The 12,129-nt window shown below is 37.9% G+C and overlaps 1 protein-coding gene across 3 annotated transcripts in view; it reads left to right on the top strand.

Moving 5' to 3' along the window:
- The window catches only part of USP25 (ubiquitin specific peptidase 25), a 97,187-nt gene that overhangs the window by 24,762 nt on the left and 60,296 nt on the right, over positions 1-12,129 (top strand). For 2 of the 3 annotated variants that reach the window (XM_056327994.1, XM_056327992.1), the window contains exon 4: positions 7,642-7,765. The exons of the other annotated variant lie outside the window; for it this stretch is intronic. In XM_056327994.1, coding sequence (XP_056183969.1) covers positions 7,642-7,765 — 124 coding nt within the window. The remainder of the gene's footprint in view (positions 1-7,641; positions 7,766-12,129) is intronic. 3 annotated transcript variants of the gene reach the window in all.

The raw sequence follows: 12,129 nt of genomic DNA, 5'->3' as shown, positions 1-12,129 counted from the left end.
GATGCTTTTTTTTTGTTGTTACGTCTTTAAAGTCTGGTCCGATCCTCACTGGTGACAAAGATGAGAGGCCTTTGCTCTTTTAGTTGTACTGAAAACATGTCATGAGATAAAGGCATCCTGGCCAACTTTTCTTCACATTGGAGGACTTAAGGGGCGAGAACTAAACACCTAAAGCAGAAAAGTCTAAACCAGTCTGATCATAGAGGCTGCCCCGCTCTGCCCCTGAGAGGTAGTGAAAGCTTCTTGCATAAACCTACAGTTCTTTCTGTTGTGATCTGCTTGCCTGTAATAATTTTGGTTATGAATTTAAAAAACGCAGTACACCTAAAATGCACAAGTTTCAGGGCCCAGTGTTAGTGCATACTGCCATGTAAGGGAGAATCGTGAAAGACAGTGGGTGGGTTGAGAGAAGAGAATGCAAGGGTGGACATAGACGGAAAACATTCAGCAATGATAGCTCCAACCATCAACGCTCCCTTCTGCAAAGAACACTACTAGTGGTTCTCAGTAAATGTACTGTGTTGCTGACAGTATCTTGCCTTTCAAATTTGACTGCCTTTTGCTATCTCATCTAGGTATAATTACATGAAGATAATTATAAGTCACCCTTTACTGTTCCTTACTGCTTAACTACCTCTGTGCATTTGGAATTTACATTGTTGTAAGTCACTGAGCTTCATGGTCCCACCAAGTTAAGTCATCCAGACTGGGAGTGAGAGACAGAGATAAATACCAGAACTGTCTTTTATGCCAGAGAAAACCTCCAGCCACTTAGAAAGGCTTTTGAATGTATGCCTTCCACAAAGGCATTCTGCAAGCTTGACTGATTAAGTTTCTTTGAAACGGTTACTTAGTTAAGAGGTAAAAATGTATATGTGTAACTTAACAGTCTGTGATTAGCCTGGATTGTGCAGTGGCTCTTCCAAATGACAGTGGTCATTCAGCTGTTTAAGAGTTGCATCCTGTATGTTAGGAGTGATTATTCTCTTATTAGCAAATGCAGCATTTCAGCAGCTTCAAAATATTGATAAGTTTGCATAAAATTTACTCCATCTTTAAAAGCAAAGGTTGACTTGCACAATCAGTGTTATTCATGATGTTTGCCTTTTTTGCCTGTTCAAAATGGCATGTGCGAGCACCTGCAAGCATAACTTTTTCACATCAAGTGATGCATGCTTTATCTGATCCCTTTGCAGAGGTGGTGTTACTCTTAGGACTATGGGTTTTTGGGTTGTGATGGTTTTTTTTTTCCTTCCTGCAATCTGTTAGTGGGCAAAAAGTACTTAAGGATTAGGGTTGCAATGTACAAATGAACACATTTTAATCGAAGATCACTGCATATGTTCTGCTTAATAGCATAAGTCCTAGGCAGTGCACTTAAAGCAAAATGATAGTTCAGCAATGCTTTTCAATATTTTAACTTTCTTGATTTCACTAGAAACCTTCTCTCTTTTTTTTTTTTTTTTTTTTTTTTCCTTCTCTTTTGAAGTAATTCAGTGTGTGTTCTTCTGTGGTTGCACAACAGAACTGTTTCATTGATAAGCATATATCCATTTCCATCTTATTATTTATGAAACTTGCAGAACCGGGTTAAAGGAAGCAGCAGCATGAAGATTTATTTTAGAACTTGTATTGTCTTCAAGTGAAATAGCTGTCAAGACAAGTTCTCCCCTTCCTTTCTTTTGAAAACTCAAAACTCTTTTCACAAATACTGAAGTATTAGTCTTCACAATTGCACATTCCAAAGCCGAAACAAAAGATTTCAAGCCCTTTCATAAGGACATGGTACGATGTAACTAGAAAATGCCACATACACCAGCTTGAAGGTTGTAGACTTCATTGTTTCTGGGGACCTGCCTTTTTATATATTCCTGTCCCCAGAGTTTGAGCCTTTGCATAAGTTTCAGAACTCATTCAGTCAACTCTTCCCAATAGGGTAGAATTAACCACACCTAAATCCTCCCGAAGTGATGTTTATATAACATTTCTTAAAAACCATTCTTTTCTAGAGACTGAAAAGTTTATAGAGTGATTTATTATGGTGCTTCACTGTCCTTACTTTTAAACTCCTAATGTCTTGCCTAAATCCCTCATGCTTCAGGTTAAGTCCTTTATTCTTTGGGCTGTCCCCTGTGGAGATGGTAGTACACTTCATTCCTTTTATCTCAGATGTAAGTGTTGTATGTTCAAAGACAGTGTATCATAATGGCCCCTCAGACTTTTATCAGATCTAAACTCAACGGCTGAAATTCTTTCCAAGTCTTTGGATGTACATCCTGTACCTATTGTCAGTGTTTTTCTCTTCTGAACCTTCTCTAGTAGTTCTGCCTTTTTTGTAAACTGTGGCACTGAAAACAATAAGCAAGACTTCAGCTGAGTTCTTAAGAAAAAATGGGTGAATCTCTATAAATGTCCCTGTAGTACTTTGGCAGTATACCTTAGTGTAACACTTCAAATTTTCTTCAGTGCTGTGGTGATGTGAATTGCAGGTTGAATGTGAATTAGCTGTAGCTCCTAAACCCTTCTTTCCACAAGTCCTAGTCAGTCCTCATTCTATGCATTTTATTGTTTCTGTGAGTAAAATTTGACACTAGTTTCTTCTGTCACCTTACCTAACTCAGGTATCACTATGTGTCTTCATGACATTTCCTTCTATTTCAGGGATTATTTGTGTCATCTCCATCCAGGTTCCTGGGAGTGTCTCCAGCTTGGTGTGGTGGAGTCCCTGCTTCAAAATGTCAGGACTTTTGTACCTTGAGGTCCTCCTTTCGTGTTACATATTCACTTGTTTATTTGTTCCATGACTATGTCTCTCCTTGCCATCCCTGTCAGTGTGAGAATCATTAATTTAAGGTATTACCATCCTAGAACAGTGTAAATGCAGCTGAGATGAAGAAGTTCCTGTAAGATCGTGGTGGCCAACATTTGCTAGCTCTTTCATCAGTAGAGCTGTTTGGGTTGGCTAACTAGTTGCTGAGTAGCTGTGTATTCTTTCCTCATCCAGTTACAATGCAATTTGGCATATACAGCCATGTAAATTCCCTTAAATCTTCATGTGGGATTCTCAGGCAATCATGATGTTTAACATCACAGAATAGATGGTAGAATACATGATTTTGCATAGCTCTGATTGTAATAAACAAAGCTAATGTAGTCTCAATTTTTTGTTTTTTTTTCTTTTCTTTTTATATTGTTGGTGTGTTGAAATTGGAGCCTTGCTGCTGGATTTCCATACTTGGTACCTGTCCATTGAACCCATCAGACCTGCCCTTTCGTTTTCCTCTCCCTGTGCCAGCAGTTGCATTATTGTGGTTGTTCATTGCCTGTCCCTGGGTTCAATTGCTACTTCAGATCTGTCCCTTATGCTGAGTTTCCCCAGTTGCTTAAATTTGAAGTTCCTATTCTTTGTCTCCTCCTGGTATAAGTAACAAGTTAATAATACAGTAATTGTTTTAATGACCCAGGCCATTACCAAGTAAGAACCGTTTATTTCAATGATGATAGAAACTTCCTAAGTAAACAGATTCATAAGGTTTTTTTACAAAAGACAGAAGGTACGCGGGGATAGATAGACATAGTGTGTGCATTTACTATATATACACTAGTATATTTGTCACAAATTTCAATATACAGCTTAAAATTGATTTGTAGTATTATAAATGGTGTCAGACTCTCTGGATCTTAGGTTCCAGAAGCACACATTATTATATAATAATGTTGTAAACAGAAACTAAATTTCTTAGGAAAACAGTTGATTAGTTCTGGATGTTAATTTTACTTGAATAAACATCATGAATACAGTAAGCCAGACTGTTTTGATGAGCAGTTTCTTCATTCATAAAGAATTTTTTCAGAAGCAAACTTTTTTATTTAGTAGTCATGTCTTAATTAAGAACGTTTGCATTTTCTAAGGCTATGGGATATACAGTAAGAAGTACTTTTGTGAGTATGAGCCAGTGAGAACTAAAGTGTTCTGTGGCCTAAATCAGAGGATTATTACAAAATCGACATGTGTAAATGTAAGTTGGGTAACTATAAATTTGGAGAAGTAGCATTATTCTTACTAACTTTTATCAAATATGTCCTTCAGCCTATCACATGAAACTCGTGTGTGTCTGATAAATACTTCGAATGAAAGTCAGCTTTTTTCTTTTTGCTTCAAACTCAGACCTCGAAATCGGTTGATCAGATAGGAAACTTCAGTAGATGAGTTTCTTGAATGAATTCCACCACTAATTGCTGTAAAATAAAATCATAGGTTTGCATTTAACACTATAACATTGAAGTGAAATATGTATTTTAAAACTAGGTTAATGTTGAATTTATTATGATTGTGCGAGAAGACAAAGTGATCATACATGTGCTTGAAAATTGGATATCTTTTCACTAAAAAAAAAATAAATCCCCATGTAAGAATTCACAAAAGATGAAGCTATTTTAAAGTAAAATAAAAAAAAAACCTGCATGAATTTCATGTAGTATATGTAAATTTGTGTAATCTGTAACCAACTGACAGGAGTGGAAACTATCGAGGCAAGCTGTTTTTTTGTTTTTAAAGAGGAGGTTAGACTCAGACTGTTCCCCTTCTGTTATGACTTCTATTAAGATCTCTTCATAATGCTGTGATTCAGGATTCAAGTCATAGGTGAACTGTTGCAACTTAATGAGTTACGTATCAGCTGATTTGCTGAAAAAGACCTTGGACCTGCTCCAAGTACAGCAAACATGAGATGGAATAAATTAGCTTAAACCTCCGGAATATTTTTGTTTTGTTTGCTACAAACTAAAAGCTTGCATGGAGTAGGCTACCATGGATTAGGTGATATTTAGAAACTTATTTTTCTGACATAAGTTATGCTAGGTAAACCCTCTGTGACATAATTTGATTGCACCACTCTCATGTGGTGGTAGTATCTGGCAGCAGGTCTTCACTGTATTGTCTTTTTTTCATGCAAATTAGGAAAAACATATATGCAAAAACATTTCAAAAGAGAATCCTTTATTGTCTGCTCCAAAACTCTTGCATGCCAAAGGAAACTGTTGTGTTGCTCTGCTTTCCGAGAGAAGTGGAACCAAAAATTTGGGGTTTTAATATTAAAGTGGTGTAATGACTGGTAATGTGGATGGTAATAAACATCTGAACACATAGTGTGGTGGTATAGATGAATAAAGAACAAGGGGCTAGGGAGGTGCAATGAAGTTGAATAATTTAATGAAAGTGTGAGTTGGAGTTGACCTTGATAGATTTATTTTTTTATTATTTTTTTTTATTAACAGTAGGAGCTTTTGTTGACCACATAATATTCACCTAAGTTATGAGTTATTTTCTGAAGAACGGTTCCCGTATAAAGGAGCTTACCTCTTAATCTAACATTCTTCATTGCTGTATAAGAATTTCATCACTCTGACCTGGCTAGAGACTGGCTAAAGGAACAGTCTCCTTTTTGAGTGATCAGAGTAATCCCATACTTCTCCATCAGCCTGCGTGGCTGCTGGTTTGAGGCTTACTCCATCTTCAGTTGTGACCACTACGACTACTTACTGAAAAAACAGCTTGTCTCCAGTGGAGATGAGTTGTTTGTGTGTGACTACCTGCAGATGGGTGGAAAATACAACCTAAGCACTGCATTTTGGAGTGGAGTAAGTAGCGTGTGTGGTCATGGGATTTTCTCATTGCTGTTGACCTTTCTAGCTTTTTTTCCTGCTCTTGGGCTGTTGAACAGAGCCATGTTTGCCTGCGACCCAGGTTGTAATTTTAGCCCGAATTACATTGTTCTCAATACGGCAGCTCACATATCAAAACTCTTCTGGGTGAGGCATTTACTGGTGGTTGTTGTAATTGCTTTAGTACTTCTGAAGAAGAATTTCAGGCATCTGAGTTAAAGTATCCTTCTGATACGCTGGAAGGCCTGAGTTGACTATAAAAGACATAAGAATAAAATTCTGAAGTACTGGTTTTGTGGACATAGCATTTTTCTACACTTGCAGATCATGACAGATCGCCTAGTTTACTTTGCAGGTAATAGTGCTTCCTTTAAGGGCTCACTAAATAAAACAGAAATTCAGCCATCTTTATTTGGGGAAATAGGGCTAAGTTTAAAACTAGTTTTTTGAAGATACTGGTGTTAACAGAAAAGTTTCTTCTACAACTTCTTTTCAGTTTGAGCTGTCTCTTAGGACAAGTCACCTCATTGTCACTGTTGTAAGTTCAGGGTTTTTTATTTTGATCCGATGAGAAACGCACAGACAAATAAGCCCAGGGAAAGAAGGCAAGCTATCTCTACGGTGAGTCAGCTCATCTAGGAGAAACGTCAAAAGCTAGATGAAACTCTTTGGGTATGAGTATTGGGCTGGCCTGTGGAAGGAGAAATACAGACAACCTGCTCATCTGTCTGTGTGAGCAGTCATCAGTTTTGAATCTGTACCCCTTTCTCCCAGGTCTTTTAGCTTCTAATGTCCAAACCCAGGCTGCAGAGTAGTTCTTTTCGTAGCATGTTGATAAACTTTGGCCTTGGAGGAGGGAGCCTGAAACCAGCCAAGGCTCTGTGTGCCTGTCTGTCTAACATTGCACATAAAAGTCTCTTTTGCAGTTTCCCCTCTCTGTCTGGCTGACTTGCAAAATTAGACTTTTGGCCCTTGAAATAATGATAACCAACGACCTTGGCTTTTTGGAAGGTCTTGTGCAGTTGATGGACATTCTTGTTGGCCCTGGCTACTCAAAGCATGGCTGTGCCTGACAGGGGGATGATTTGTACTGTGGTGTGATGTGGGATAGTGAAATCTGTCCATACTCAGGAGGGGGAGTGCTGTCACTACCTGCAGGAAACAAGGAGGTTGATGGGGAGTGTTAGTATCTGATTCCTTAGATAATGGGAGCTGGAGAGGGAGGTAGGAGTAGGGTGGTTTCATTTTCATTACCCAGTCAGTAGCCCATCCAGCATTCCCCACATGTCCAAGTGTGGATCCTCATTTTGACTTCAATATTTCTTTCTTAGTTCTCCTATTGAGATGAGCTACTTCAAGTAGACAGAATTTAGATTTAAATACGTTCAGAAAAGGAATACACAGACAGAGTAGGAAAGAATTAGGTGAAGTAAAGAATTTCCCCACTTCTTATGAAACTATGTGAAAGTATTTGGCTCACCAGTGCACAGAAAAATACTTGCAGAATTTGCAGCTGCATTGGGAAAACTCTGCACGTGCTCCTCCATGAGAAGGGCAAAACAACCATGCTCGGTTGAGGTATCCTTTTTTAAAAGAGAAGGTTGTCTTTGTCACACGTTCCCTGGAAGCAACAGATAACTAGCTGAAGTAATACATTTAAGTGTATTGCTTTAAGAGGGCTTTTGGAAACCATGGATTCCTAAATTTGTCCCGTAGCTTTGTGAAACTTAAAACGTTAAGAGGAAGAAAGACTACTGCCTGCCATATCTTAGCAAGAGCAAGCTGCTGAGGTTTTTATCTGGCTTGGAAGCAGAAGGGAGCCATTAGCAGGGTTAGTGGTTGGAAGAGTGCAGGGCACAGGAGGGATGGACTGGAATGATGCTCAGCAATCCGTGTGGGCTCGCTCTCCTCTACAGTAAGACTTGCCTTTCATTCTGTTTCACTTTTAATTTTGAGAAAGATAGTTTTGCTTTTCAGATGTGATTGATCTCACTGGAGATGATAAAGATGATCTTCAGAGGGCAATTGCCTTGAGTTTGGAGGAGTCAAACAGGGCATTCAGGGAGACTGGAATAACAGATGAGGAACAAGCCATTAGCAGGTAAACAAACAACTTATATAAAGCAGAAATTAAATTAAAGAGTTGGAGATTGGCCTGTATTGCTTTTTCTTTAACTTTTAATTTAACAGAGAATAACTTGTTTACTTTCACTTGTGCTGCTGATATGCCTGGCTTCAGGATGTTGCTTTAATGTATTGTATGTTCTACACTGGAAAATAGTCTATTATATGTGGGCTAGGATTTAATAGTATGTTTCATGTTGATTTATGTGTTTAAATATTGAGGAAGTGGATGGAGATAGAGGATATATGATCCTATTTAAATAGGACCTAAAACTAAAAGTTTTTTGTGTATCAGGTAAAAAGCAATGAAAACAAAATATAATTAAGAAGCTAATAAACTTTGTCCTGTTTTTTGCAGTGTTCGCATTACAGTAACATTTTCTTATCTCTGTGCTAATGCTGAGATTGAGGGAGGGGGTAGTAATGCTATGACTAACTATACTAAGAGCAGCTGCTGTACTTCAGCTGATAAAGTATGTTATTAACCTGTTTAACAAATAGGATTTATAAGCTTTGGGTGAAGTTAACTTCTTGGTTTAAAGTTGTATTAACTTATCTTTTTCAACTTGGGCGTGATAAGAGCCTGTAAATCAACTTTTGATCAGATTTTACAGTAACTTTTTTTACAGTGTGTATTTATATGTAAATATAGATATAATTATGAAATATTTGGGATGTGATCTAAGCCTGGGTGTAGAGCTGTGTGGGAGGGATGTTGTTGGTTGTTTTTTTTTCATCTGTGGTTGACCTTGGTCTAAGGGAGAAGGCCAGTGAATAGATCCTTGTGTTAGAAGGTTGAGTACTGCCTCCTTGAAAAATACTAATTTTAATAAAAAATATTTAGATGGGAGAGATTCAACACAATAATTATTTCCCTTGATTCACTGTATTTGACAGACTAAATGGTTTATCAGAAAAGTCCAGCTCTGAGAATATAGAGTGTTACTTTTGTCCACAGTCATTTCCTTTTTCCTTTAGAAAAACAGCTGTACTAATTGCAAGAGTAAACATACCCCTCCCTCCCCCCATTTGTGATGAAAGCAGTGTTGTTATACCAACATATATTCATGACATATTTTAGGAGAGAAATATGGGATGAGAGGGATTTATATTCTCTATTAATAATTAGAAGATTTTTAAGGGATTGGCTTTTTTCTAAGACCTCGCTGTATGCATATATACAGGATTATGGTGGAAGTTCTGTCCAGCTCTGATTCAGAAGTTCAGCTCTTGCATGCTTCTTTTTGAAGGACAGAATTGGCATTCTGTCAGAGTTGTGATTTAGGTAGGCTGTCAGCCTATTTGTGGATTTGGAAATATTTCTCCCTTTTTTTCCCCTGTTCCCCAAGTTTTGACTGCTGCTGTGCTCACTTCTTGGGAGCCTGGAAGCTTTAGATTTTTTTTATTATTATTTATTTTTTTTTTCCCTGTAGGCTTTGCTTTTTCACTTCTCAAACTAAAAAGCCCTTTTTGGTCTTGTCTGCTTAGCCCATAAGTATTATAAATACAGTCTATTTAAATTAAGGTGGGGGTTTTTTTGGTTGCAAAGAATAACAAAGTATGCCATATTTTTTTCTGTATGTACAAAGTACATACATTTTGTATGTGTATAGTACTTTGTATGTAGATAATTTGTTTAGTTATATACAGAGAAAGTGTTGTTTTCTTGATGAAACAGAGATATATATTTGATGGCAAACTGAGGCACAATAGCATGTACCATATTAAGAGCTTGTTACTACCGAGGGGAATATGGCCTGCACACCATACAACATTTTCTATACTTGCAGTAGTATTCTTTGGAGCATTTGTTGCATGAATTCATTTTGCAAAGCCATACAAAACTAGCCACTGAAAGATCCAGAGTGTATCATGGCATAAGAAAGCGAACGGGGCTTTGCTTGTGAATGAAAGCAGAGAAGAGTGAGAATCTTGGGGATTTTGGCAACATTGAGGTATTAAATCAACTCCGTTACATACCAAGATACACCCCGAGTTGATGGCAAGTTATGTCAGAGTTGTACAAATACACGAAGTTCAGAATTCTTGAATTCTTCATCTGAACTGTTCAATCAGTTTTCTTAAGGACAGGGCTTCAGACTGTTTTTTAAAAAAAAAATATTAAAAAAAAAAAATCACTTTGTAGTTAACACCCCACAGAAGAATGCTGGCATTCTAGTAGAAAGCACAGTATGTGTGCGGGACTTCTCAAAACAAAAGAGCAAATGTGGTTGTAAACAAGTCAAGCTGCAGCCATTTACTTATGCTTTTCTGGGTTAAGTAAGAAGCAGAAATCAAATAGGAAGTCAATAAGAAGCAAATTAAACTATGGAAATATTTATTTTTTAATGATGTAGGATGTGTGCATATTTAAATAGTCTTTGCTGTGGAGGATATTTTTCTTTAAAGGTATTCATAGTGGTTTGGAACATAATTTGCACTGATTTTGTTAAGGTTTCCAAGGGAGCATTAATGGAATTTCTTGACTTGTGTAATTAATGTTGTAATGCACGTAGAATTTGTCTTCCTGAATGTAATTGCCTTGTGCTGCTTAATGAGGACAGATCTGATTACTATGTAGGTGTTGGGAAGAGTGCAACTGAAATGTCCAAGTGTCCAAACTGAACATCTTGTACATGGAACATTTAAATTTTTTTTTTTACTATTCTTTCTTTAAATCTCCTAGGGAAATGCATGTGATCAGTGTATTTCCTAATACGAAGAAGTTTCTCCTGTTTATCTTACTTTTCATGGAATGAAGGAGAGTGAGGCTGGCCAGGTAGGGCTTCGCTGGGGAAGCTAGTACGGTACGACTGAAAGGAGAAATTAGCTGGCCTGTGTTGTGCCTAGGGTAGTAGCCATACTAAAGTGAGAGCCCATGCTATAGGTGCATAAGGATGTACACAACCCCTAAGCATTTTTTTTTTTATTTTTTTTTTTTTAACACTGTCATGGGAAGTGCTGGGGACTCTGCACTGTGGTTAAGCATTGTGTCCGTAGGTGAAACTGGGAAGGGATGTAGGGTTGGGTATATTCCTGGATGTCCAGTTTTAAGACGGTCACGGTGTAAAGAGCTTTGTTTGCTCTTGTAGCCGAGTAGCCTGCTGGAGTGGGCTTTTCTGCAGCACGTTTAGTGAGCTTCCTCAAAATGGTTTGGCTGAACTTTTGTGCTGTGGATTTACTTTGCCCAAGGCTTATTGCATTGTCTGCCTAGCCCCATGCAAGCAGCTCTGCAAAGCCGCTTGGCTATGCTCAGCTTGTTGCAGAGAGAGAAATAAACCACTGCTTTGAAGTCCCGAGCCAAGCCTGCCATTAACAAACCCTCACTCCAGAGTTTCCCGCCGAACCAGATTCTAGCACTTGGAGGTGGGGAAGCCTTTGGTCCTGTGAGGCTAGAGAAGTGCCATACCCTTTACATAGATATGGCTCTGCTGCTGGTGACTGCTGCTGTGGTCTCAAGGGTCTCGAAGAGGGTGTTTCTGCTGCGTAATCAGAATTGCTAAACCCTTGTACTAAGTTTCTGGAAGGATGCTAATTTTGTTGAGAACAATGACTGGGTAAGGGTTTTTTTTTGTCAAGGTAGTCCCCCAAATCAGGACTGTATGAATATAATGTAGTGGACATTATACTATAAAGAGGTTTATTTGCTATGCTTGTAAATACATTCATTTATGTAGCTTTTGAGCAGATCATTAAATTCCTATTTACTGTCCTCACTTTTATTTCAGTTTGCATCACAGCTGTCACTGTGACTGAAAGTGAATTTGGCAGGTGGGGTGTGCAGCTATTGCATGTGCTCTCTGAGGACAGATAAAGTTAAGTAAAATTGAGGAAAAATATGAAGCTTTGAGAATCAAATACTTTATTAAGACATGGAAACAGATTTGAGATCGAGCTAGAGATGAGGAAATCCCCCACCTGGTAAACAAATGCAAGGAAGAAATTTTGGTAGGTTGATGAATGGTAATACCCTTGGGGTCAGGGGACTGCTTCTGTTTGAGAATATCTATTTTTCTGAACTTGAATCTCAAAATATTTTGAAATATTCTTGAGCTTGGCTGGGGGGGTAGGTGGGCAGGGAAGTTTTGATTGTTTCGCTGAAAGGAAAATGATACGGAAGTAGGTATTATAGTCCTGTTACAGGATCAGTGTGAATTTATTCCAGTCTGTCAGAGTCTTCATGTCAATTTTAAAGATCCCTTCAACTTAGTTTAGACAAGTTTGTTTTTTTTAAAGTAATTCCACCTGGATGAGAAATTATTTGAAATGTGTTTGAGATATGTTTTGCAATCACTTTTAATGCCCCCATCAAATAACTTTTACTCTCAAAGGAGAGATACA

The sequence above is a fragment of the Falco biarmicus genome, chromosome 2 (assembly GCF_023638135.1).
Source record: "Falco biarmicus isolate bFalBia1 chromosome 2, bFalBia1.pri, whole genome shotgun sequence".
Lineage (NCBI taxonomy): Eukaryota > Metazoa > Chordata > Aves > Falconiformes > Falconidae > Falco > Falco biarmicus.
The sequence above is the reverse complement of the archived record's forward strand: the minus strand, read 5'-3'. Positions and strand labels throughout refer to the sequence as shown.